At 37.2% G+C, this 22,445-nt stretch overlaps 1 protein-coding gene across 8 annotated transcripts in view; it reads left to right on the top strand.

Annotated features, from left to right (window-relative positions):
• PPFIA2 (PTPRF interacting protein alpha 2) overlaps positions 1-22,445 on the top strand; it is a 581,389-nt gene that overhangs the window by 509,772 nt on the left and 49,172 nt on the right. For all 8 annotated transcript variants that reach the window (XM_019543139.1, XM_019543142.1, XM_019543143.1 and 5 more), the window contains 3 exons: positions 827-957; positions 6,490-6,644; positions 13,630-13,723. In XM_019543139.1, coding sequence (XP_019398684.1) covers positions 827-957; positions 6,490-6,644; positions 13,630-13,723 — 380 coding nt within the window. The remainder of the gene's footprint in view (positions 1-826; positions 958-6,489; positions 6,645-13,629; positions 13,724-22,445) is intronic.

The raw sequence follows: 22,445 nt of genomic DNA on the forward strand, positions 1-22,445 counted from the left end.
ATGGGGCCCTAGGTGCTAGCCTGGACTATGCCCCCGGTATATCAGAAACTTCCTTACTGCTGTCCATACATTTTATCCAATGGATATTTAATGCAAGGTGCAGTACCTCTGCTACACATGGTGAGCTAGAGAAAGGTCTGGATAATTCCTAATAGAGGACCTTATGGTTAAAGCATTGTTCTAGGAAGTTATAGAAACACATACTCAAACCCCCCTTTGCGTGAAACAGTCCTAGAAGCTGGATCTCCTGATTCCTGGGTGAGTGCACTAAAACATGAGAGGATTCCCCTGCCCCTGCCCACACCCCCACCCCTCCTGGTTTGCCAGGCCACAATGTCAAGACGTATGCTCAGGCACACACATACAGAGATTCATACCTGCCCAGCTACTGCAACAAGATCATAAAATGCATGTAAGTGCCAAAACTGGCAACTATGCCACTGCGGGTATACAGTGGAACAAGTTTCTGCCATTGAATCCTGAGAAACTTTGCATATATATGTCATTTTCTTGAACTCAGCAGAACTACTCATGTATACAATTTTTAGCATCTCTTTTCAGGATTTAACCCTGTTTTGCCTAAAAGAAATGATCTGCTTTTCTGAGATTTGTTGATTCATTCATAATATACATTTTAAGACAGCATACCTAGACTATTTAATAACTTACCTGGTAGTCTAATTGTTTTACATAATTCTTAGTAGTTGGTCACACAATTTTGGTTTTTGTCAAATATTTCATTTAGCAAATTCTTGAAATATCTGCTGAAACTTACTAAAATCTTTAATAGCTGATACTGATTTTTACTCATATATCTTACTTCAAGATTGCAGTAGTTGAAGAAGATGGGCGTGAAGATAAAGCTACAATAAAATGTGAAACTTCACCTCCTCCAACACCCAGGGCTATCCGAATGACTCATACTCTTCCTTCTTCATATCACAATGATGCCAGAAGGTAAGATGCACATAACGTGAATTAGTAATTCACAACTTTACCATATTTTGTCCCTCTAAAATTATATTCGTTTTCAGATTTCCTGATACAATCTGTGTATTTATATAGTTCTTTGAATGTTTTTTATTTTTCCTGTATACAATATTCAGCTAATTATTGGTACTAAAATGTAATCATGTCTATGTCTATAGCAACTTGGAAAAGGAACCTGACCTTAATAGTCACCTTGAAAGGAAGTTGTGTACATAATAGTAAAAATCCTGATGGATGGAATGGAAGGCAAGGGGAAATCAGAACCAGAAGTGCCTTTGTGTAAAGAATCAGGATGGATATGGATGGGGGGCAGGGGTAAGCCAAACATGCAAGAGAGAATGGTTAGGAAAGACAAAGGGGTGAAGAGACATGGTACTGAATGAGGCAGAGAGACTCTTTACCGTAGAGTGTTGGGCAATCAAAAGAAAGGTCTGTAGTAGAAACTTTTGGTGGTATGGTAATGCTGGTCATTTCTGTGACACTTTTATATTAGCAAATTTCCTAGTATAGCTACAACTATATCAAATAAAAGTACTTTCACTAGTAAAACTTATTAGCCATACTAGCCAAAATACTCTCTTGCTGGGGTGAGTTTTCCTTGCCTTAAGAAATTTCTGAAGCTTTTGGAAAACTTTTATTCTGCAGTACTAGATTAAGAAGGAAAAAATGCTGAAAATATTTGGTATAAAAAGTGATAACACATATGTGGGAAATTTTTTAACATCATCATACATATTGTCAGGAAGGTGACAGTTCTGAACTCAGCCATGTTTGATTAGTATTATTATACTTTTGCTAATGTTTGACTAGCCTAATTGCAAATGTTGCATATTATAAAGATTCTAACACTGCCTTTGGGAGACTTTTTAAAAGGTTTTCCAGATATGTGTAGTATAAATACTGATTCTTAATTTCATTTATATAAAACCTAATCATAAAATCCCCTTGTTGCACTGTACCCACTGTCTCCTTCGCTTTGGATTTTAACACCTTGACTAATTTGTAGCTAGTTATGTCCCCTCCACTTGACTCCTTTGTTCTTTTTTTATAAGCTGATGAGTGTTACTGGATGCAAAATGTACAGTTATGTCTATCTTAAGATGACAAACATATTCGATTATTTTATTCCCATGACTATGTTTCAGTGAGTCAAAAGCAGGATTGGCCATCAGAGGGCATAATAGATGCACAAAATAGAGCTCTCACTATTAAAAAAAATATATATTTTCCAATTGTTGTAATACATAGAATCCAATTCTGAGAATAAAAAACAACTTTGACCTGAGACACGCTGTGTCACAGCTATTGGGAAATCATAGAAAACTAGAGCTGGAAGGGACCTCAGGGGAGGTCACCAAATCCAATACTCTGCTACAGGCAGAATCATCTCTGTCAAAACCAATGCAAACAGATGTTTATCTCATCTGAATTTTAAAACTTCCAGTGATGGAGATTCCATGAACTTTCTAGATAATCTGCTCCAAGACTTAGCAATTCTCATAGTTCATAATATCTATACCTAAGTCTCTTCTTCTGCAGTTTAAACCTATTATTTCTTGTCCTGTTGCTTGTAAACTTGAAGAATTGATCACAGTCTTCTTTGTAACAACCCTTTTTGTACTTGAAACTGTAATCAAATTTCCCCTCAACCTTCTCTTCTCCAGACTAAATAATCCCACTTCTTCCAAGGTTTTCTTATATATCATGTTTTCTACACCTCTCATCATTTTTGTTGCTCTCCTCTGGTGTCTTTCCAGCTTGGTCAAGGTCTTTCTTGAAGTCTGATGCTCAGAAGTAGACATATTACTCCATGAGAGGTCCCACAAGTGCTGAACAGAAGAGACATTTCCAGTGATTTACATCTTATTTTCTTGCACAATCTTTCATTGTCACCTCCTTTTCCACCTGCGATCCATTACAATCACTAAGGTATCCCTAGTTCACAGTTTTCTCCCAGTTTAGCACTGGGCGATTGATGATTACTTTTGTAGCACAGTTATCCACCCAATTATGAACCTTTCTTATATTTGTTTCATCTAGTTCATATGACCTTAGCTTACATTTGAGAATGTTGTGGAAGACCATATCAAAAGCCTTAATTAGGCTGAGATATATAATAGGCATTGCTACCCTCTATCCATAAGGCTGTCACCTTCTCGAAGAAGGAATTGCTGATGCACAGGCATGATTTAATCCTGATAGGTCCATACAGGCTCTTTCTTACCACTTGTGTTTTATTTTTTTCATTTTCCAGTATCTTTCCAGGTTTCAAAGTTGGACTGTTTATGCTGTAATTCACTGGGTCCTCCCTTTAAGAAAAAACAGATGGACCTTATATGTACCCTTTCTCAGGCTTCTGAGACCTTACCTGAAATTAATTGAGCTATTTTCTTGAATTGCGTTAGAATGACTCTTATCAGGCTCTGCTGAATTTGAAAATATCTACCTCATGTAAGTGATCTCTATATTCTGTAGGCTGAGTACCTGTCTACCTCTCTTTGATGCTAATTTTTATCATTATCTGAAGATTGACCTTTCTTGTATAAACTGAAATTAAAAAGGTATTAAAACCTCAGCTGTCTCTGCATCATCCACAATTAGCTTCCTGTCTCCATTCAGGATGTACATGCTCCTTGGTCTTCCTCTTATTTCTGTTCTTTTTATTTATAGAATAATTTTTGTTGCCTTTTAGATCTTCTCCATGCTATCTCAATTTACATATTGGCATTTCTGGTTTTGCCCTTATATGGTTGTACTATAGCTTTATACACATCCTTCGTAATATGGCCAGGTTCTAATTTTTGTAACATTTCCTTTTAAATGTCAAGTCATAGAACAGGTTGTGCTTTAGTTAAGCAGCTCTTTTCCTACATTGCCTATTCTTCCTTTACATCATGATAGCATGCCCATGTACCTTTATTATTATCTCTGTAAGAAACAAACAACTCTTCTGGATTTCTTTCTTCCTTCAACTTGCCTCCCATGAAATCCTGCCTTCAGGATTATGGCTTTGTTAAATTGTGCTTTTCTGAAGTCAAGTGTTTTTATTCTGCTTTATTACTTTCTTGCTTTCTTTAGCATTGTGTACTCTATCATTTCATGAGCAGTGCCATCCAAGTTGCCTCTCACTTTCATGTCTTAAACCAATTTGTCCCTTTTAATAAGAAACAAATCAAGATGAACACCCCCCATAATTGGTTTTCCCCCTACCTATACCAGAATGTCATCCTCAGCTTAATGCAATAACTTTCTGATTGACTGTGCAGTGTTGTTTTAACTTCCCAACAGACCTTTCAGTAATTAAAGTCCCTAGTAAGCACCATGTCATGTGATCTGGGTGCTTCAGTTACTTGTTTAAAACAACAACAAAAAGACCCATCCACCTCTTCTGCCTGGTTTGGTGGTCTAAAGTAGACAGCCATCAGGAAATTGTCCTTGCTATTTTTCCCTCTTACCATAGCCCAGAACCTTTCTGAGGTCTATGTTCCACTTTGCTCTGGAGCTTGAAACAAGTATGCATGTGTTTGTGTGTATATGTATAGTTGTATGTGTGTGTGTACACATACATAAAGACAGCACCTCCTCTTTTTTTCCTGCCTGTCTACCCTGGCCAAGTAGTGTTCCAGTTGTGTGAACTATTCCACCAAGTCTATTATCCCAATGAAATCATGATTTCACCTGTGCGTGCACTTGGACTTCCAACTTGCTTATTCCCCATACTTCTTATATTAATATACAGGCATCTTAGATGACTGGATAACTGCCTGGCTAATTTCTGTCCATTGACCTTGTTAAGTTTCCCCATGTTTTCTCCTCTTCTTAGGTCTTTATATAGGTCACTCTACTTTTTACTTACCTTTAGGCTGCTATCTCCATCCCCCACTGGACATACCTTTAAAGCCCACCTCACCAGATTAGCAGGTCTATGTGCAAAGATATTGTTCCCCTTCTTTTTTAGGTGGATCCCACCCCCACTCAGTAAACTTTCTTTTTGGAACGCCACCTCATGATCATAGAAGCCAAGGCCTTCCACATAGCATGATCTGTGTGGCTACATGTGGATCTCAAAGATGTCTTGGCCCCTGCCCTGGCCCTTTAGTAGATGAGAACACAATTTGAACCTCTGTCTCCTTCATGATCACACCCAGGGCCCTATAGTTACTTTTGATCTGTTTAGAGTCATACCAAGCCAAGCCCACATGGATTAGACATGTGAAGTAGTAGTGAAAAGACTAGATGAGTCTTGGCTACCTTTGTAATATCTCTAATTCAGGCTCCCAGCAGGCAGCAGGCCTCCCAAGACAATGAGTCATGTAAACAAATGGATACTTCTGTCCCCACATAAGGGACTTATCCACCAACACTGCCCTTCATTTCCTCCTAGAAGTGATGGACTCGGTCCCAGTCTTTGACTTGCCCAGCTTCAGCTTTTCTACCATCCTAAAACAAAAATGGTACCTCTCCTTCCACTGTCCCACTAATAACTTTCATTAAACTTACAATAAATTTACATAAAAGCCACCAAAACACAGAAAGGGAACTCCATCTCCAAACCTCCACTCCTAGATGGCATTTCTGCTTGCTCGGTGTAGTGCTAGGTAGCTAGATGGCCTAGACTAGTGGTGCTTCCTTGTTTATCTGATATGTCTTGGCACCTGTGCATAGTTCACTGCCTCCAACAACCCTGCAAAGTGATACAAAGTGTGGTCTACAAGGACCAAGCAGACAAACGTTCACCCCAAGGCTTCCTTCTCTTATCGCATGCAGGAATCCTATTTAAGCTTGAGTACTCCTCATGTCACTTGCTCCTTGAAATCATTCCTCTTTCCAGTTGTCATCATTCCTCTTTCCAGTAACAAAAATTCACTATATTAGCTATAATTACCTGTTTTACAGGATATTTTTTTATTTGAAGTTAAATCTATTAAATAGCCAGTGCCTGTTTTATAATTTAATAAATGCCCCAAATCTGCATTTCTTTAGTTGAAATGTAGAATCAAATAAAATTAACATTATATTTGGTGAATGAATTAAACATAAAATTAGTCGATCAATTTATTCTAAAAACACTCTTTTATACAAAATATTCGCTTTTTGTAACTGTCTAATAATGTAATGTAAATGAGATAAAATCTCTCTCATGGATATATTTTTCTTTATGAATGCAATTTCCACAGAATGTTAGTTAAAAACTGTATGTCATCTGGTTCCCAAAGTTTTCCAACATCATTTTTTTATAACAAATTAAAAATATCTTCTCTAATTGTGTGTCCTTCCTGCCATTTTTGTGGAGATGTGTGAGCTTGACTGAGTATTGGACTATTCTATATATTGCAAAACTATATAGAAAAGAAAACATCACTAGTTTGATTAATTGTTCCAATGATGCAGAGATACTTCTTAGATTCCAGTTAATCTGTTTGCACAGTTGCACAGGAGAAAATGGAAAATCACCCGGACAATCATAACATGTTATCTATTCTATTCTTAATTTTATAGTAGTTTGCCTGCTTCATTGGAGCCAGAAATCATTGGTCTTGGCAGTGCCAATAGCAGCCAGGACTCCCTGCACAAAGCTCCCAAGAAGAAAGGAATCAAGTCTTCAATAGGACGTTTGTTCGGTAAAAAAGAGAAGGCCCGACTTGGACAGCTCAGTAAGGAATTAGTTGTACCAGGCCAAGATCACTGTGTCAAAGTCATTTTTACATTTTTGGTTTTTCTCCTTTTTTGTTTTTGTTTTTGTTTTCCAGACTGCTTATTCTTTTGCTTTGGCAGAATCTTACCAAAATATTTCACTATATTAATAAGAAAATTTGTTAGGAATTTGATATAGTGATGATCTAAATTAAAGGAAAACTTTCTGACACCATTTTTTATTAAGTTTTATTAGATCTGTCATCTTAAATTGGCTTACTCACATGCTTAAAGTTAAGCTTAAACTTAAATACTTTGTTGTAAAAGAGCACAATTTCTACCATTATACTCTCAACTGATGAAAATAAAAATCCCATTGTAATCAACTTTTTAAAATCATATGATCTGAGAGTTTCTCACAGCTCAGTGTAGTAAGACCGACAGTTTTCTGTTCTCTCACTGGATATCAGTTACTGCCTCTCTTCAGTGATGTTGCATATCTCAGTAGCCCTCTTATTGTTGGTTATGCTGCCCACTGAAGCTCTGCATTTTCCTCCTCCTATTCCTGCATTTTCCCTCCACTGTGGTCTTTGTCTAATTACTTTCTTGGTCCAGAATCTGCCACTAAGTCTGAGTGGCTCAAATCATATTCTGTAGGGTACATCAGAGATGAGATTGAAGCATGAGCAGACACATGCTAACTTTAATCTTTGGTTACAAAAGCAGTGAATATACAGCAGCACAGCTTTCAGGTCAAGCTAGTAACCCAGATGCATGCCCAGGATCCATAAAGGCCATACGCAAACTGTTCTGAACTCTGTGTTGCCATGTCTTTGCTGCTGCTCTTAATGAGAAGTAGATAGATTGACACTGTGATGGGTACACCTAGACAGACAGCAAGCACAACCCTGATCCCATTATGGACATACTCTTAGTGGATAAACTTTCAGAACAGAATTACAAAGACAAAATAGGCTTTTCAGGAAACAGGCACATTAGTCCAGATCCTTGTCAATAACTTGAGGTATTGAATCAAATGATCTGTAGACCTGTCAGAAAGAATATGGCATAATATAGCATTCTATAACTCTGAGAGCCAAAACAATTTGATTCAAGACTTTGGCAAGTTACTTAGCCGAGCTTATCTATGCATCAGTTCCCAATCTGTAAAATGGGCATAAGATCACTTACTTCCTCAGTGAGGTGGTGTAAGAATAAGCGTGCTAAAGATTGTTCGTCATTTGTATACTACACTGATGAAGTTCATTAAATTATCTATGTGAGATAGAGAAAGATTCCAGAACAATGCGGAAATTTAAAACATATGGGTGTCTTTACACATGCTTCGGGGAGGCAGGGGGGAGCACTTGAATTAAAGTACCCGCAGGGTCTCAGTCAGCGTCCCATGCTTCAAAATGGCAGTGGGGGCACTGTAAGTAATACTTGTTCAACAAGCTTTAATTAAAATGCCCCTTCTGCCATTTTGAAGTGTGGGGATGCTGAATACACGAGGTAGAGAGGCTCCTGGAGCACACTAATTAACACACTCCAGCAGAGTCAATTAATTGAATCTTCTCCAACATACTGTAATTACAGCGTGTTGAAACAGTTTTCCTGCACATCTGCAGACACCCTATATTGCTAACTTGAATGCCTAAAAATAGAAATGTAAATCCAAAATGAAGTAGGCTCCTGGTTATATCACTGCATATAAACTCATAACTAAAATGCCACAGAGAAAATAGGATAATCTTAGGGTCAGTGTATCAGAGAAAACAGCAAATATTCATGTAGTTTTATTCAGTTGCTCTACAAACATCAGTCTTTCTTAGCATGCTATAACTGTTCTGGGAAAAGGAATGATTTTTAATCATAATTTAGACTCCCTTGCCTTATCATTGTGGAAAGAATAAAAATCTGATTTATTCAATCAGCTGATAGTTTAAGGCTTTTCAAAATGTATTAAATGGGTCTCTCAAATCAAGCTACATGTCCCCATATGCACTGATTGATAATTTTATATCTGTAGACTAGGTTATTAATTTCCATTTACATTCCATAAGACCAATTTTATTGATTCTGTCAAATTAGGCATAATAATATATGAATTAGCTCAAAAGCTTAGAGGAGAATGATTGAGAACAAATGTATTGGACTTCAGAGCTGCTTCTTACAATACAAAAGGAGAAATTGCAGCTTTAAAGTTTGTCTCGGGAGCAACCTAACCTGACAATAGATTACTTTATGATACTTAAAATTGTTAATATCATATATCTGTAACTGAATAAAACCATTTTATAATTCCCAAACACCAAATCATGAAATTCTAGACAGATATTAGTAAATATTTAGCGTTAAATGACCTCTTTAGTGGCTATGTCTACAATACTACCCTTTTGGGCCTGTCTACATGAGATATTTACTGTGCGGTTGACTAATTAGCTGCACGGTAAACATTGCATGTCTACACATGTGTGCCCCTATTAGCCTGAAGAAAACTAATTTACCCTGTACTCGTAAATAAAAGTACTGTCCTGCTGCAGAGTAAAAAACTCTGCAGCAGCACATGTCTAGACACTGGTGCAAAAGGGTGGCTTCTGTGAGGGGATTGCCTGCTGACAAGCCCTGCAATGAAGCACACTTGTGCCCCAGCCAGCCCTTCTCCTCCCCCCACCCTCCCCCAGCATCAGTAAACTCTGGAGCGTATTGTTCTAGAGTTAATTGTTCCCAGGCACACGGTCAAACAGCATACCCAGGAGCAATAAACTCTAGAGCAATAAGCTGTGGCTTTTATTCATGTGCTTTAATTGCATGTGTAGATATACCTTTTAAGTAGGCAAATATAATCCACATTAAAATTAATAGTGCAAATAGTAACCCAAAAGTAGCAACAGAAATATTTAGAGGAACTACTGAGGGATACAGTTGTATTACTGAATTACAGAGCAGCTTCCCTTTTCTTTAGTTTGTGACCAAAGAAGATGAGATCTGAAAGGTAGATAAACCTTGCTGTGGTGAGCGGCTTTTAATTGCTGACACTACTGCATAGATTGCATTTTAAAGATGATACAAGGAAAAGGAAATAGAAAGACGTGCATAAAGCTCCAATTTTTACAGTAGTGCTTGAATTAGTTCCATAACTGATGTAGTAATTCTAGAGTTACAATAGTATTATAAGTTTTATTCAATGCTAGGATTTTACTTCATGAGTTCTGTATCTAAATCCTAACATCGCTATAGTGCCTATTGCTAAAAATCAATTTCTGATGTATTTTCATAAATGACAATGAAAGTTTAATATAAGAAACTTCTTCCTTAATTTTGAAGTTTCCTCATATAAACTCCTTCCTTAATTTTGAATAATTTTGACTTGGCAAGATAAGTACAAAAACAAATTTACATGTAGAAGGATCAATTTTTTCTGTTATTTGGACAATATTTTGCTTTTTCTTCAATAGAACAACAAGGAGTAATAGCATTTGACAAATGTTTTCCTGTAGACTCAGTGATAATATTAATTAATTTGGATTTATACATCCATATGTGTGTATGCATGCACACAAGAAGAATGCACTTTAAAAATTCATCTCTGTCCCAGAAATGTTAATGGCTCCAGTGATATCCATTTTAAGTACCCATACTATTACTGGACACAGTAGTATTCCTAAAACCACATATAATTGTATAAACTGGTGCAAAAGTATCTTTTGTGAATTAAAAAGCAATTTTGGGACATCAGGAAGGAGTTTTACCCTTGACTTTAATAGAGTCAGGGTTTCGCTTAGATTTTTTTGTACCGAATTATGTGTATGAATCCAAGAAAATTATTTTTCCAGTGCCAGATCCCTTATTCTTTTGAGTGCTTATTCTTGCAGTTTCTACTCAATCATTTGCATTATTGTTTAAAGCCATATACATACCATAGAAGATGGTTTTCATATTTATGTTTCTTTAAGGATTTTGTTGGGGCTTTGTATCTTTTGTTAACTCATCTGACTTTATCAGCTTGTGCAGTCTCCCATCATCTTTTTGAAATATCATGCTAAGCTTTCTTTTTGTTCTTCTTCCCTTGTTCCATCATACCTATGTCTGTCCTTAATGGAAATAAGGTTTTACAGTGTTTTTTAGGTCCTGATCTTAGAGGACCTTCATGTGAGATTTGTGTGGGCACAAGGTCTGGATTAGTTCTTTGTATGGGAGCATTAGAAAACATTTATAACATTCCCCTATAGTTTAAGATAATGGCAATTATAATCACAAGGTCCCTTCTAATGTCATTCTAATTACTTGAATACCATAACTGTTTTCTTGTAGCAATGCCTTTTAGTAAGAGTATCTTCCATTGTCTAAAAACACCCCAAGGAATTCCTATACATAAAATGCCAAATATTTTGATCTCTCAAGAATAGTTCATATGATATACTGACACAGCATTTTGTAAACCAGAATGTATCTGAGCAAGACTTGCCCAAGCATCAGAAAGAAACATGTGATGAAATATTTTATAAAACCTTTTTTTATAAAATAATACTAAAATGAAAGCAATGTATGCAGTATTAGTGTGTGTGTGTGTGTGTGTGTGTGTGTGTGTGTGTGTGAGATCAATAGGCCTGCTCTCCATCATGGGAATTATGTAACTAACGTGCCCCTTGCTATGAAGATAGTTGTAGTAGAAGAATGATTATATTTTAAAAGAACAATTTTACAACAAACATGATATTCAGCACAACCAAATTAGTGCATCAGTAGATTTTGCACGAGGGGCATGTTAACATGGTATGTCAATGACATATTTTCTTCATGTGACAGCATAAACCCATTTGTCTATATTTACAAAAATCAATGACACAAAATAATTGATATTGCAAACTACTTTGCAGTGTCTTCATTTGCCGGTATCTTCTTTGCAACTAACTCAGGGCCAATTTTGCCCATATTTTCACAAGGAAATGAGCATTCCCATGTCAATGTGTTAAGTGCCCTATTCCTTCTCTGTACCAGTAAAACAAAAAAAATAGCAGCTCCACACAACTGTTATGTCCACATTTGCCATGCACAGATGAGCAGCGAGTGGGGCCCAAATTTTGGGGACCATGCAGTGTACCAGCTCTTTACCCCAGGGCAGTTTTTACCCTTCCCCCTACTCACCCTTCACCCACCCTGAGTTGAAAATGTAAAAAGAGTCGCAGCCGCCTTCTCGAGATACTTCAGGTAGACATTCTTTTACCTTGCTCAAGACAGCTCATAGAGTCACAATTTAATCATCAGTGTGGGCATCTACATGAGACACTTATTGCAAAGTTGCCTAATCAGCTCCACAGTAAAGCATCTCTGTCTACAGGTGAGAAGCTATTAGGCTGGAGTAAATTAATTAAATCTACTGTAGGTTTGTACTGCCTGATACAAATCCTATCCTATGACAGAGTTATTTACCTTGCTGCAATGCATGTGTAAATGGTGACTGGGGCTGGCTGAGGCATGAGGGTACTACTACAGTGCAGGGCTGCATGCCAGCTAGCCCTATACTATAACACCCTTGTACCCCAGCCAGCCATTCTGCAGCACATTAAACCAGGGCAGAGCAGCTCTGGGCTGGCAGGTTTTTTGTAAATGCAGCACCTGTGAGCAGTAAAGTATGCTGCAAACTGTGCCAGAGTTGGTAGTGTTGCACTAATTTCACATGGAGATGCATCCACTGTGTAATATGATTAGATTTTGTGTTCAAATGTCTGTATATATATTTTGTGCATTATGCATCTTCAAGGTCTAATAGTTTCATTTAGTCTAATAGTCTAATGGTTTCATTTAGTTTTAGACAGGGTGCTAACGTGGAACTTCGGAGCCTCAGGTTCTTGCTTCATCACAGACTTCCTTTTTGATCTTGGGCAGGTCACTTAAGGTCATGTTGCACATTGCACTTACGATATGTTAATTGCACTTAAAATGCAAGTTCCCTTGCATTCAAGCAGTAAAACACATGCTAAGTGCAATACTGTAGCAAGGTTACGATTGATTTTTCAGGTGAGGGGTAGTTACAGATCGTATTAAGGCATGTTTAGCTAAGGTCAGACCTCTCCAAGGAGATAATATGACCAATTTGAGGTACCTTTTCAAGTTGTAAAGAACACTAACGTGACACTAGCAAGCAGAGGTGCCCTAATGGCACTACAAACCACTCAAGACCTGATCCTGCTTTTTCTCTTCAGTGAAGGGGCGCTGGTGCTGGGGCTGGGACTGCCAATTAACAAGCTGTGCAAGTGTGCATGTTAGAAATTGTAGTAAGCATTACCATGAGACAGCTCAGAAGACATTGTAATTTAATACTGCAGAGATTTAACATGTACTAAGTGCCCCATGCAACAATGCCATTAAGCCCAGATTCTCAAACTATCCAGACATCCAACAGCCTCAGATTTTGATGGAAGTTAGATTCCTTAATCCCTTTTAGGACCTGAGCCTTAGTCTCCTTGTGCCTCAGCTTCTCATCTATGAATGGGAATGCTGTGAGGATAATTACATTAAAGACTGTGAAATTCTAATAATGGGAGGAGATCCAGACATTAGTGCATTATGAAGGACTGAAGTTAAATATGTCGCCACAACTCTTCTCGATAACACCACTCGCCTGTGCATATTTTGCAACTTGCATAAATGCCAAGTGTTCACGGCAGAGCTATGCTTAGCAGCATCACAAGAGCTCAGTCTTCTAAAAACAGAGATAACTGGGAGAAAGGCAAGAGACTTTCCTACTAAGTTACAGCAAAACAAAGGGTGAAGCAATCAATTTTCCCCTCATTCCCCAATACCTGTCCAGGCAGGGAGTATAATTTTCTTTGACCAATGACTTTTTCAGGGTTTGGTCATATTGGTCTGTACTTAGACATAAGTTTTAAGTATTCTTAGCAAATGCCAGACTTAACAAGAGAAAAATTGGGAAGGGAGAATACAGGCGTTAAGGAGGGAAAAGGAATCTGGGGAAATAGTGTTTTTGTTCTTTCAACACAGGAGGCTTTATGGAAACGGAGGCTGCAGTTCAGGATTCTCTGGGATTAGGGAAACTTGGAACTCAAGCAGAAAAGGACCGAAGACTAAAGAAAAAGTAAGTTTCTTTTTATTTTATTTTTATCACAAATGTTAATATTTCAACTTTGTATTTGTCTTAGGCATACACATAATTAAAAGCATGAGATAATCAGTGATTTTATCTGTCTAATATTTATTGTAGCAATTTTACTGTTTTGTTACATGTGAGTTTTCCATAATTATTTTAAAAGCCATGTATAAAAGGCAGATGAATATGTGGTAGCAAAGCAAAATGATAATTAGTGAAAAAAATGTGTTTAAAGGAAAATAACTTTTTTTAGTATTACATTAGTTTGATGCTACCATTATATGGTAAGTGTAGATTTTAGAATAAAACAGACATTGAAATAAATGTTTTACGAAATCTTTTTGCACATGGTAGTTAAATGAAAAAGAACAGCCATTATCCATTGGACATACAATTATTTCCATCTATTATGAAAGACAAAGATTCCCTGCAGACATTGGTAACTTTACTTTCTGATCAGAAATTATGACCTTTTTGTACATATGAAATTATAGAATAATGAAAGGCTTCCCTGCTGTTCATACTTGCAAAACTGATACACTCTGAGTCATACCAGATGTTGGAATACTATCGGCCCAGGTAAAAAAAGTCACACAAACAAAAGAAAAACCCTATTCAATAGCGTACTTCCAATGTTGTGTTAGGTGATAATTGAGAAGAAAAAATTTAAAATGTTTAAAAAATTATTCTTTGGAAATGCATTTTAAAATAATCAGCATAATTCCTATTTCATAATCATTGTTTTTATCATCACCAAAAGTTTCTCTCTCATTCTTCTGAGCCTTTACAAGGTTTGATTCATGCTGTAAATTTCATAAATGAAATTTTTTCCCTAATATCTAATCTAAATCTTGTATGGTGTGGGTTAAGTCCAATCTTTCTTGTCCTGCTGTCTGAGAAAATATGAATCAGTGGATCACTGTCCAGTTGATAACAACAGTTCTTTTGGTATCTGAAGACTTCTCTTCTTCAGATTAAATAATCATAGCTCTTCCAACTTTTCCTTATATGCCATGTTTGCCATACTTCTGATTACGTTTCTTCCTTTCCTCTGCATCTTCGTAATTAGTTCATATCTGTCTTGAAGTGCAGTACCCAAAACTGGACATCATATTCCATCTGAGTCTTTAACAGTGCTCAATAGGGTATAAGAATCACTCCCATTGACCTGCTAAGGCCATTCCTATTAATGCATCCTAGTATGCCGTTAGCTTCTTTGCAACAATATTACACTGTTGAATCATATAACTTGTGTCCTTTTCTACAGTACCAAGCCTAGCCAGTCGTTCCCTTTCTTGTATTCTTGCAGTTGATAGTTCTTTCCTCTAATACTTGGTACTTGCCCTTATAAAATTGAATCCTTTATATTTCAGACTTTTTTTAGTTTATCAAAGTCTTTTTGAATCCTAATTTGGTCCTCTAAAGTATTTGCTACCTTACCCAGTTTGGCATTACATGTACACTTAATAAACATATGCTCAATTTGGTCTTCCAAATGATTAAAAAAGATATTGAACAGTGCTGGACAGACCCTTAGGTAATCTCAGTTTATCCCTCGTCTCATTTTGACATTGAACCATTGATGACTATTCTTTGAACATCTATTTAAAAGAATGTGATTTCATCTAGACTACATTTTCTTTGCTCACTTATGAAAACATTGTGGAGATGGCATCAAAAAGTCGAGGGTTATCACATCCCCTTCCCCCCACATCCATCAGACCAGTCCCTTTGTCAGAGGAAACTGAGTTGGTTAAGCATGATGTAGTCTTAATGAACCCATGTTGGCTGTTCCTTATCACCCTGTTGTCCTCTGAGAACTTACACAGCGATCAATTGATTGATGATATACTGCTGTATTTTTCTGGGTGTCCAAGTTCGATTGACTGGTTGGTAATTCCCTTGAACATCCTTTTTCCCACATTTTGTAGATCTAAATCTATTATAGTTCATTATTCAGTTGCACAATTTTATGGATATTTATCTTAAAAAATCCAGTTTAGTCTTAATTCTATAAAGCTTCTTTAGTGTAGTTGAAGACAGTACTTGGAACCAATTATAATAGGTACCATTCCCCACTTACCACCCCCATTATCTGCAGTAATAATTTTCATTTTGTTTCTGAAAATACAGTGTCCCCATATTGTAATCACTGCAAAAAGGGTAAATGTTCAGATTTAAAAGTTTTCATTGTGCCCATACAAATACTTTAAAATATCACTTCTGCTATACTGTTATTTTAGTTTCCTTCAACAGGAAATCAACAGGAGAGAAAAGCTTTAATCTATATAAAATAGTTTTAAAAAGCTATATGTTTAACCACATCATACAAATACATTACCTACTCAGTTCTTTCATGTAGTTACACAGGAAAATATACATGATAATCTATTTCCAGATATGTTAATCTGATACCACCCAACCAGATTTTCTCATGCTCTGTGTTTTCCATCCTTTCCCCCTTTATTGTACCTGCTTAGCCTTGGTTTCACATGGAGCAGAGGAAACCAAGCCATCTGTTGCCATAGTCTCTTCATTTAAAATTTTTCCCTTTGTAACTTTCACTTTATTTTAAGTAAATATTTTTCCTAATAGGCTAAGATTTTAAAATATCCAAAAAGCACCTAAACTGAGGTATATGTTAAGTATCTATCTCCTGCAGACTTTTATTCCATATCTTTGGACTTCTATGAGTTTTTGGTCTTAATAGTTTTTGGCTTTTCAACTGTTGATCTTTGAGATATTTCTAAATTATTTTCAGTGACAAGTTTGGACCTGCATTAGTTGGTCTCTTCACAGAGTTCTTGTAAATATACAATGTATACAATATAACTGTATATCTAGCTGTTATATAGAAAATATAGAGTATTAAATCATTGCTCTTTAATTAATTCAATTTTATTGTGGCTATATGTGGGATGAGGACCTGCAAAATGAATGATACAGAATTTGTGTGCTTGCTTTTGAAAGAACAAGGCAATGAAATCAAGTGAGACCTTGAAGAATATGAGGAGCGGAAACTCTCAGAACTTAATGGTTTTTAAAGTTTTAAGTGGAAAGCTTTGTCTCCTTATGTCAGGCTCTTTTCTTACTCCCATTTCACAATGTACATTTCTCTCTAAATTGAGAGGTCTTTCAAATATACCACCTTTAGCTTGGGGAATTTTGGTTATATCTATGAGAAGGTTATCTAGCGTGCCATGTTGGTGATAGCAGAAATGGACCATACTGATGAAGACCTAATTTATGAAAAGTTTGGTATATTTATAAGTAATAAAGTTTAACACTTATCAAACTGGTTTGTTCTCTTGTGGTACAGCAGCTAAATTTGAGTTCAGGCTTTTTGCTTGACGCCTTACTTCTGCCAAACAGAAACTGTGAACACTGCAAAGAAAGCAGACATAATCCTGAAGAGGAAGCAGCAGTATACCCTGCTTTGAAGTGGTCCGTCTGCCTAATTTACATGTGGAGATGAAAAGCTCCACGAGTACCAGACCTACTACTGATTAGTTTGAAGGGTTGTAATGAATAGATGAGAAATAGCATTATCTAATAATTAAAATACATGACTGCGAGGTAGGAAATCTGTGCCCTCTGCTGACTTTGCCACAGCCTTGCTGTGTGACTTTTAACCTAGTTTTAAAGGTCTATAGCAAAGATTTAAAAAGAGCTTTGAAAAACTGTGATGACTCTATAGCTGTAAACTATTATCCTTTTCATTAAGTAGTAGAAGCTTTAGTGAAGAAGAACAAACATGTTTATTCTTCTATATGGTAAAGATAAAGTTGAAGGGTGGCCAAAAGAAGTGCATTGTGTACTATGAATATAAACTAGCCCTTAGATTCCACCTTACCTTATCACACACAAAAACCTGTTAACACTTGTTTTTTGAAGGCTTCCCTGTTCCTCAAAGCCTGCTGTTTGAAACCTAAAGGGCTGAAAGAGCTGGCAGCCCTGAACATCCAGCAATATAATTCAGGGGACGTGAATATCTCAACAGTTGGCACATGCTTTCATAGATAAACTCATAGGCTTTAAGGCCAGAGGATCGTTAGCTCATCCTCTCTGACCACCTCTATATTACAGACCAATAAATGCCAAGGTAGTACCCTTGTACTGAGCCCTATAATTTGTACTTAGCTAGAGGAAAACTGGTTTTGCTTAAAGCATATTCTCCAAAAAAGAGTCCAGTCTTGATTTGTAGAGATCAAGAAATAGAATCAAGTAGTTCCTACAAGTGATTAATCATCCTCACTTTAAAAAAATGGTGTCTACATTTTCTAATTTGTCTTTAGTTTCTAGGTGGTCATTCTTGTTATGTCTTTTTCTGCCAGATTCAGAGTTTTTTAGTTCCTGGTATGTTTTCCTATTTGTACATCCAGTATTGAATCCAGCTTGTTCTATATGACTGCCTTGTCCTCCTCTTTATTTACCAGTCTAAGGCTAGTTACAGACATTAAAAATGCCCAAGGTGGAATCAATCTAAGTTATGTGGTTTTCTGTAAGCAGTGTAGTTGAGATCAGTAGCAAATGGAACACATTCGCCTGGGGAGGGGAAGGGTGCTAATCTTAGATTGGGCTCAGCCATTTTTAAACCACTGTGTGTGTGTTGAATGTCTATTCTATTATGGGTATGGATTGGTTTTGTGTGCTGAATTGCTGTTCTGTTATGGGTGTAGACTTGTTTCTGATCAATTTTATCGGTAAAAGTATAATATTTGTACCTGGTCTTTTACAATAATATAGATTTTATACTTACTTCCAGATTATTGATCTAGCATCACCACTAGAGATTTGTCAGATGACTTCAATCCTATTCTGAAGTTATATCTTACTTTTTTTGTTCTAAGAAAACAGCATATGGTCTAGTCCTTGTGTCCCTTGCTAAATTTTTTGCTTATTCTTCTCATCATGACAACCACTTTACTTTCTTAGGCTGGTTAAAGAATTTCTCCTGGTAGCTGCTCTAACTATTCATTTGCAATTTTAGGAAAAGATTGGGTTTCTTTATTTCATTGATAAATGCAGAATACATACAATGGTGTCACTTTAAATGTTTGGTTCAGACTTAACACAGCACATCTATAGCTAGCAGTTCTTGACATTTTAAAAGAACTCATTGATTCTAAATGAATATTCAGGTAACCCAGCAGGCCTGACACAGTTTTCAGATAACAGTACTTCAAGCATTTAGGACTGCATTTCCAAATGTAGACACTTAATTTATTTTGGCTCAGTTTGCAATGCCCAAGCAAATAATGAACTGAAGAATGGGGACCAGGTCAACACCTAAGGCTCTTGAATGCTATGATAATGCAAAGAGGAAAAAAAATCATATTCCAACAGGAAATTATACAACAGAGAAATTGTTATCCACACTATTATCCACAGGCTCATTGAAGTACAGTATTTCTTACAAACACGAACTGTGAGATTAATTCTGGAACATTGTATTTTTTAAATTGAAAAGCCTGTCATACAAGATTAAAATCCTTTATTAAATAAAAAAAAGAAAGTAGTTAAGTTAAAAACTGTAAACCAGCTTGTTATTCCATGTTGCAACTTACCCATGTATTCAATTGTGAATGAAGAATAGGTGTAATTCTGGCCTGCACAGCATGAGGCAGGGGTTTAAGAAAAACTTTCAATGATACATAGTCCTGTAAACCTTATATGTACAGTTATACTCTGGAACAGGCCTGATCTGTTACTTCTTCAGCAGATCCAAAGAATAACTCATTCTTCCCACAATGGCAATGTTATCTGTATAAATCCTCCACCTCTCCCCCAGAGCATGCTGACAGGTCTCAAGCTATGCAGATAACAAATTACTTGTGCTCTGTGCTGAATTTGTTGATATCAGAAGACAGTGGTAATCACAATGTTACCTCCAGGCACAGGTGTCCTCATCACAGATCAGTTCACTTTGACTAAATTTTGTCATGCTTATCTACCCCATGGTGAAATGGGAATGCTAGGGTGGGGTGAGACAAGGAAAGAGCTGACAGCTTTAACTTTTCTTTTGCTTCGGTTTGGTTGACTCTAAATGACAATACACTAGTTTGCTTGTTTCTTTTTCTTTTTTTTTTTCAAATAACATAAAACTTCAAGTCTTTTTCCTGTAAAATTGACATTAGTAGTAAGGTTTGTGTTTAACAAGTAAAATGCAGGTAGAGGATATTCTTAGAATCACAGACAGAAAGGAAGGGAGGGCACCTCAGAAACTGATCCATACCCAACTTGCAGCCAATGCAGGATTACCCCTGTCTAAACTATTCCTCAGAAGTGTTCGTCTAATCTTCAAGGATGGAGATTCCACAACCTCTCTATATAATCTGCTCAAATGCTGGAAGTTCTTTCTAATACTCAACCTAAATTTCCCTTGTTGCAATTTAAGACTGTTACTACTTGTCCACTCACCTGCAATCACAGAGAAATAGTCAACTACCATCCTTTTTATAACCACCTGTCAGGTGTTTATGGACTCTTATCAAAACCCCTTTCTCCACTAATCTTCTCTTCTCCAGACTAAAATAGACAATGCTCTTCCAAACTTCTCTTGTAAATCATGTTTCCTAGACCTCTAATCTAATTGTTTTTGCTCCCTGTCTGAACCTTTTCTAATTTGTCCAAGTTTTGAAGTGTGATGTCCAGAACTGGAAACAGTAATACTGGTTGAGACCTCATTAGTATTGATTGAGTTCACTGAGTGAAAGAATTTTCAAGAGAGATGTAGATAACCTGGAGAGGGTTCAGAGGAGGGCCACACGTCTGGTTAAAGGCCTACAGGAAAAACCCTACGAGGACCAATTGAGGGACCTGAATCTCTTCAGCCTCTGCAAGGGAAGGCTGAGAGGTGGTCTTGTGGCTGTCTACAAACTCACTGGGGGGGACAGCAGGAAGTAGAGGATACGATGTTTACCACGGTGCCCAGTGGGGTAAGTAGAAACAATGGCCACAAACTGAAGGAGAGCAAATTTAAATTGGTCTTCAGGAAAAAATTCTTTACAGTGAGGGTTGCCAAAATATGGGATACGCTTCCAAGGGAGGTGGTGCTCTCCCCTTCCTTGGAGGTATTTAAGAGGAGATTGAACAAACACCTGGGTGGGGTCATCACCCACTTTTTCCTGCGCAGGGCAGTGGGTTGGACTCGATGCTAGTAAGTCCCTTCTGACCCTAAAAATCTATTAAATCTATGAAATCACTTTGCTTGACTTGCATATGACCCTCCTGTTAATATAACCCAATATATTGTTGGTCTTTATTCACTCTAGCCAGTTTTGTAGCCCTTACTCTTGTTAATGCTGGGTTCCATAAGCAGGCCTTGTTTTAACAAAATTTAAATTTCTGCTGTTGAGATCGGTAATAAAAGAGGCCTTATATCACCATGCCAGGACTTACATCCATGCTTAAGTTCTTGCAGGTTCAAAGTCTAGCTTCAACCATTAAGAGGAAACCAGTGTTTTTACATCAAATACAGCTGATCATGGCCTTATGAATCATTTTTTCATGAATCAAGTACAAGCAAAAATTGCAATTTATTGAAGTAATGCTTACAATAGAGTAGCATTATCCCCACGTTAAACAGAAAGGTCAGTTTTGTTACTCTGTTTCAGCTTCCTTTGTGTAGACTGCAGAGGATTGTTGCCTAGTTAAATTCCTAATAATGCTCTCTATGGCTACAAATCTGCATTTGCCTCCAGCAGTAGAAATTTCCACCATTAGCAAACCTTCAGGGAGAGGGAAAATACAGGCATTAAGCCTGCAGCTGCCCCCTCTTCTCTGGGCTCAACACCTTCACCAGACAGGGGTGATGCTGGTCTCAGGAAGCTAATGGAGAGATGGAAAGACTCCCTGTATCTTCCCCAGACCAGGGTCTAGAGAATGGGCAGTGAGAAGCATGGGTGACTGGTGCCACCTTAGTCTCCTGGACTGATCTGAGAGAGGAGGGGAACATCAAGGCAGCTCCCCCGCCCATCCTCAAGCCAAGGTTTCTAAGTTTTCAAGCTTCACTTCTTCATTCCTCACCCCACTCCTAGGCTGGTCTGGGAGGGGACTGGAGCAGTGGGGCAATGCTTCCCATCTGTTTTCAGGACTAGGAAGTCCCAGGTCTGAGGAAGTGTGCTTCGCTCCCCTCCCAAACCAAAACCGGGGGGCAAGAGTTTGGGGGGGGGGAGAACATACAATCATTCCTGCTTGCAAGGAGATCATCTAGGTTGACAGCTAAAAGATCTTTTGCCCAGAAGGGGCTCATTTACCTGGGAGAAACTGAATTAATTCTTGTACACTCGTAATTTCTGCTAGGAGAGCATTGATTCTCCCAGTCGAATCATAATCGGGAATCCTTGTTGTCTCTGTTTAAAAATCTAAAAATCTCCAATTAAAAATCTAAAATAAAATGGATATAGATAGATAGATATATATGCTAGGTAGATATATAGATAGATAATATATTGTATAAACACACACACACACATATACATATAGGTATCAATTAAACACCATGCTTTATTGATATATTTACAATTTTAAAGCAGTTTGGAAGCCTACCAGTGCCCATAAATAATTTACTGTTTATTTATTGTAAAATAAATTCTAAATACCTGTACACTTTGGCATTTGATTTGGGGTTTTTTATCATGGAAAGTCAGACCTCTTCCTGCCCCCTTCACTCACCAGGACATGGGTCCATCTGTGACTTGTCCAACCC

Source organism: Crocodylus porosus, unplaced genomic scaffold (genome assembly GCF_001723895.1).
Source record: "Crocodylus porosus isolate Cpor-Errol unplaced genomic scaffold, CroPor_comp1, whole genome shotgun sequence".
NCBI lineage: Eukaryota > Metazoa > Chordata > Crocodylia > Crocodylidae > Crocodylus > Crocodylus porosus.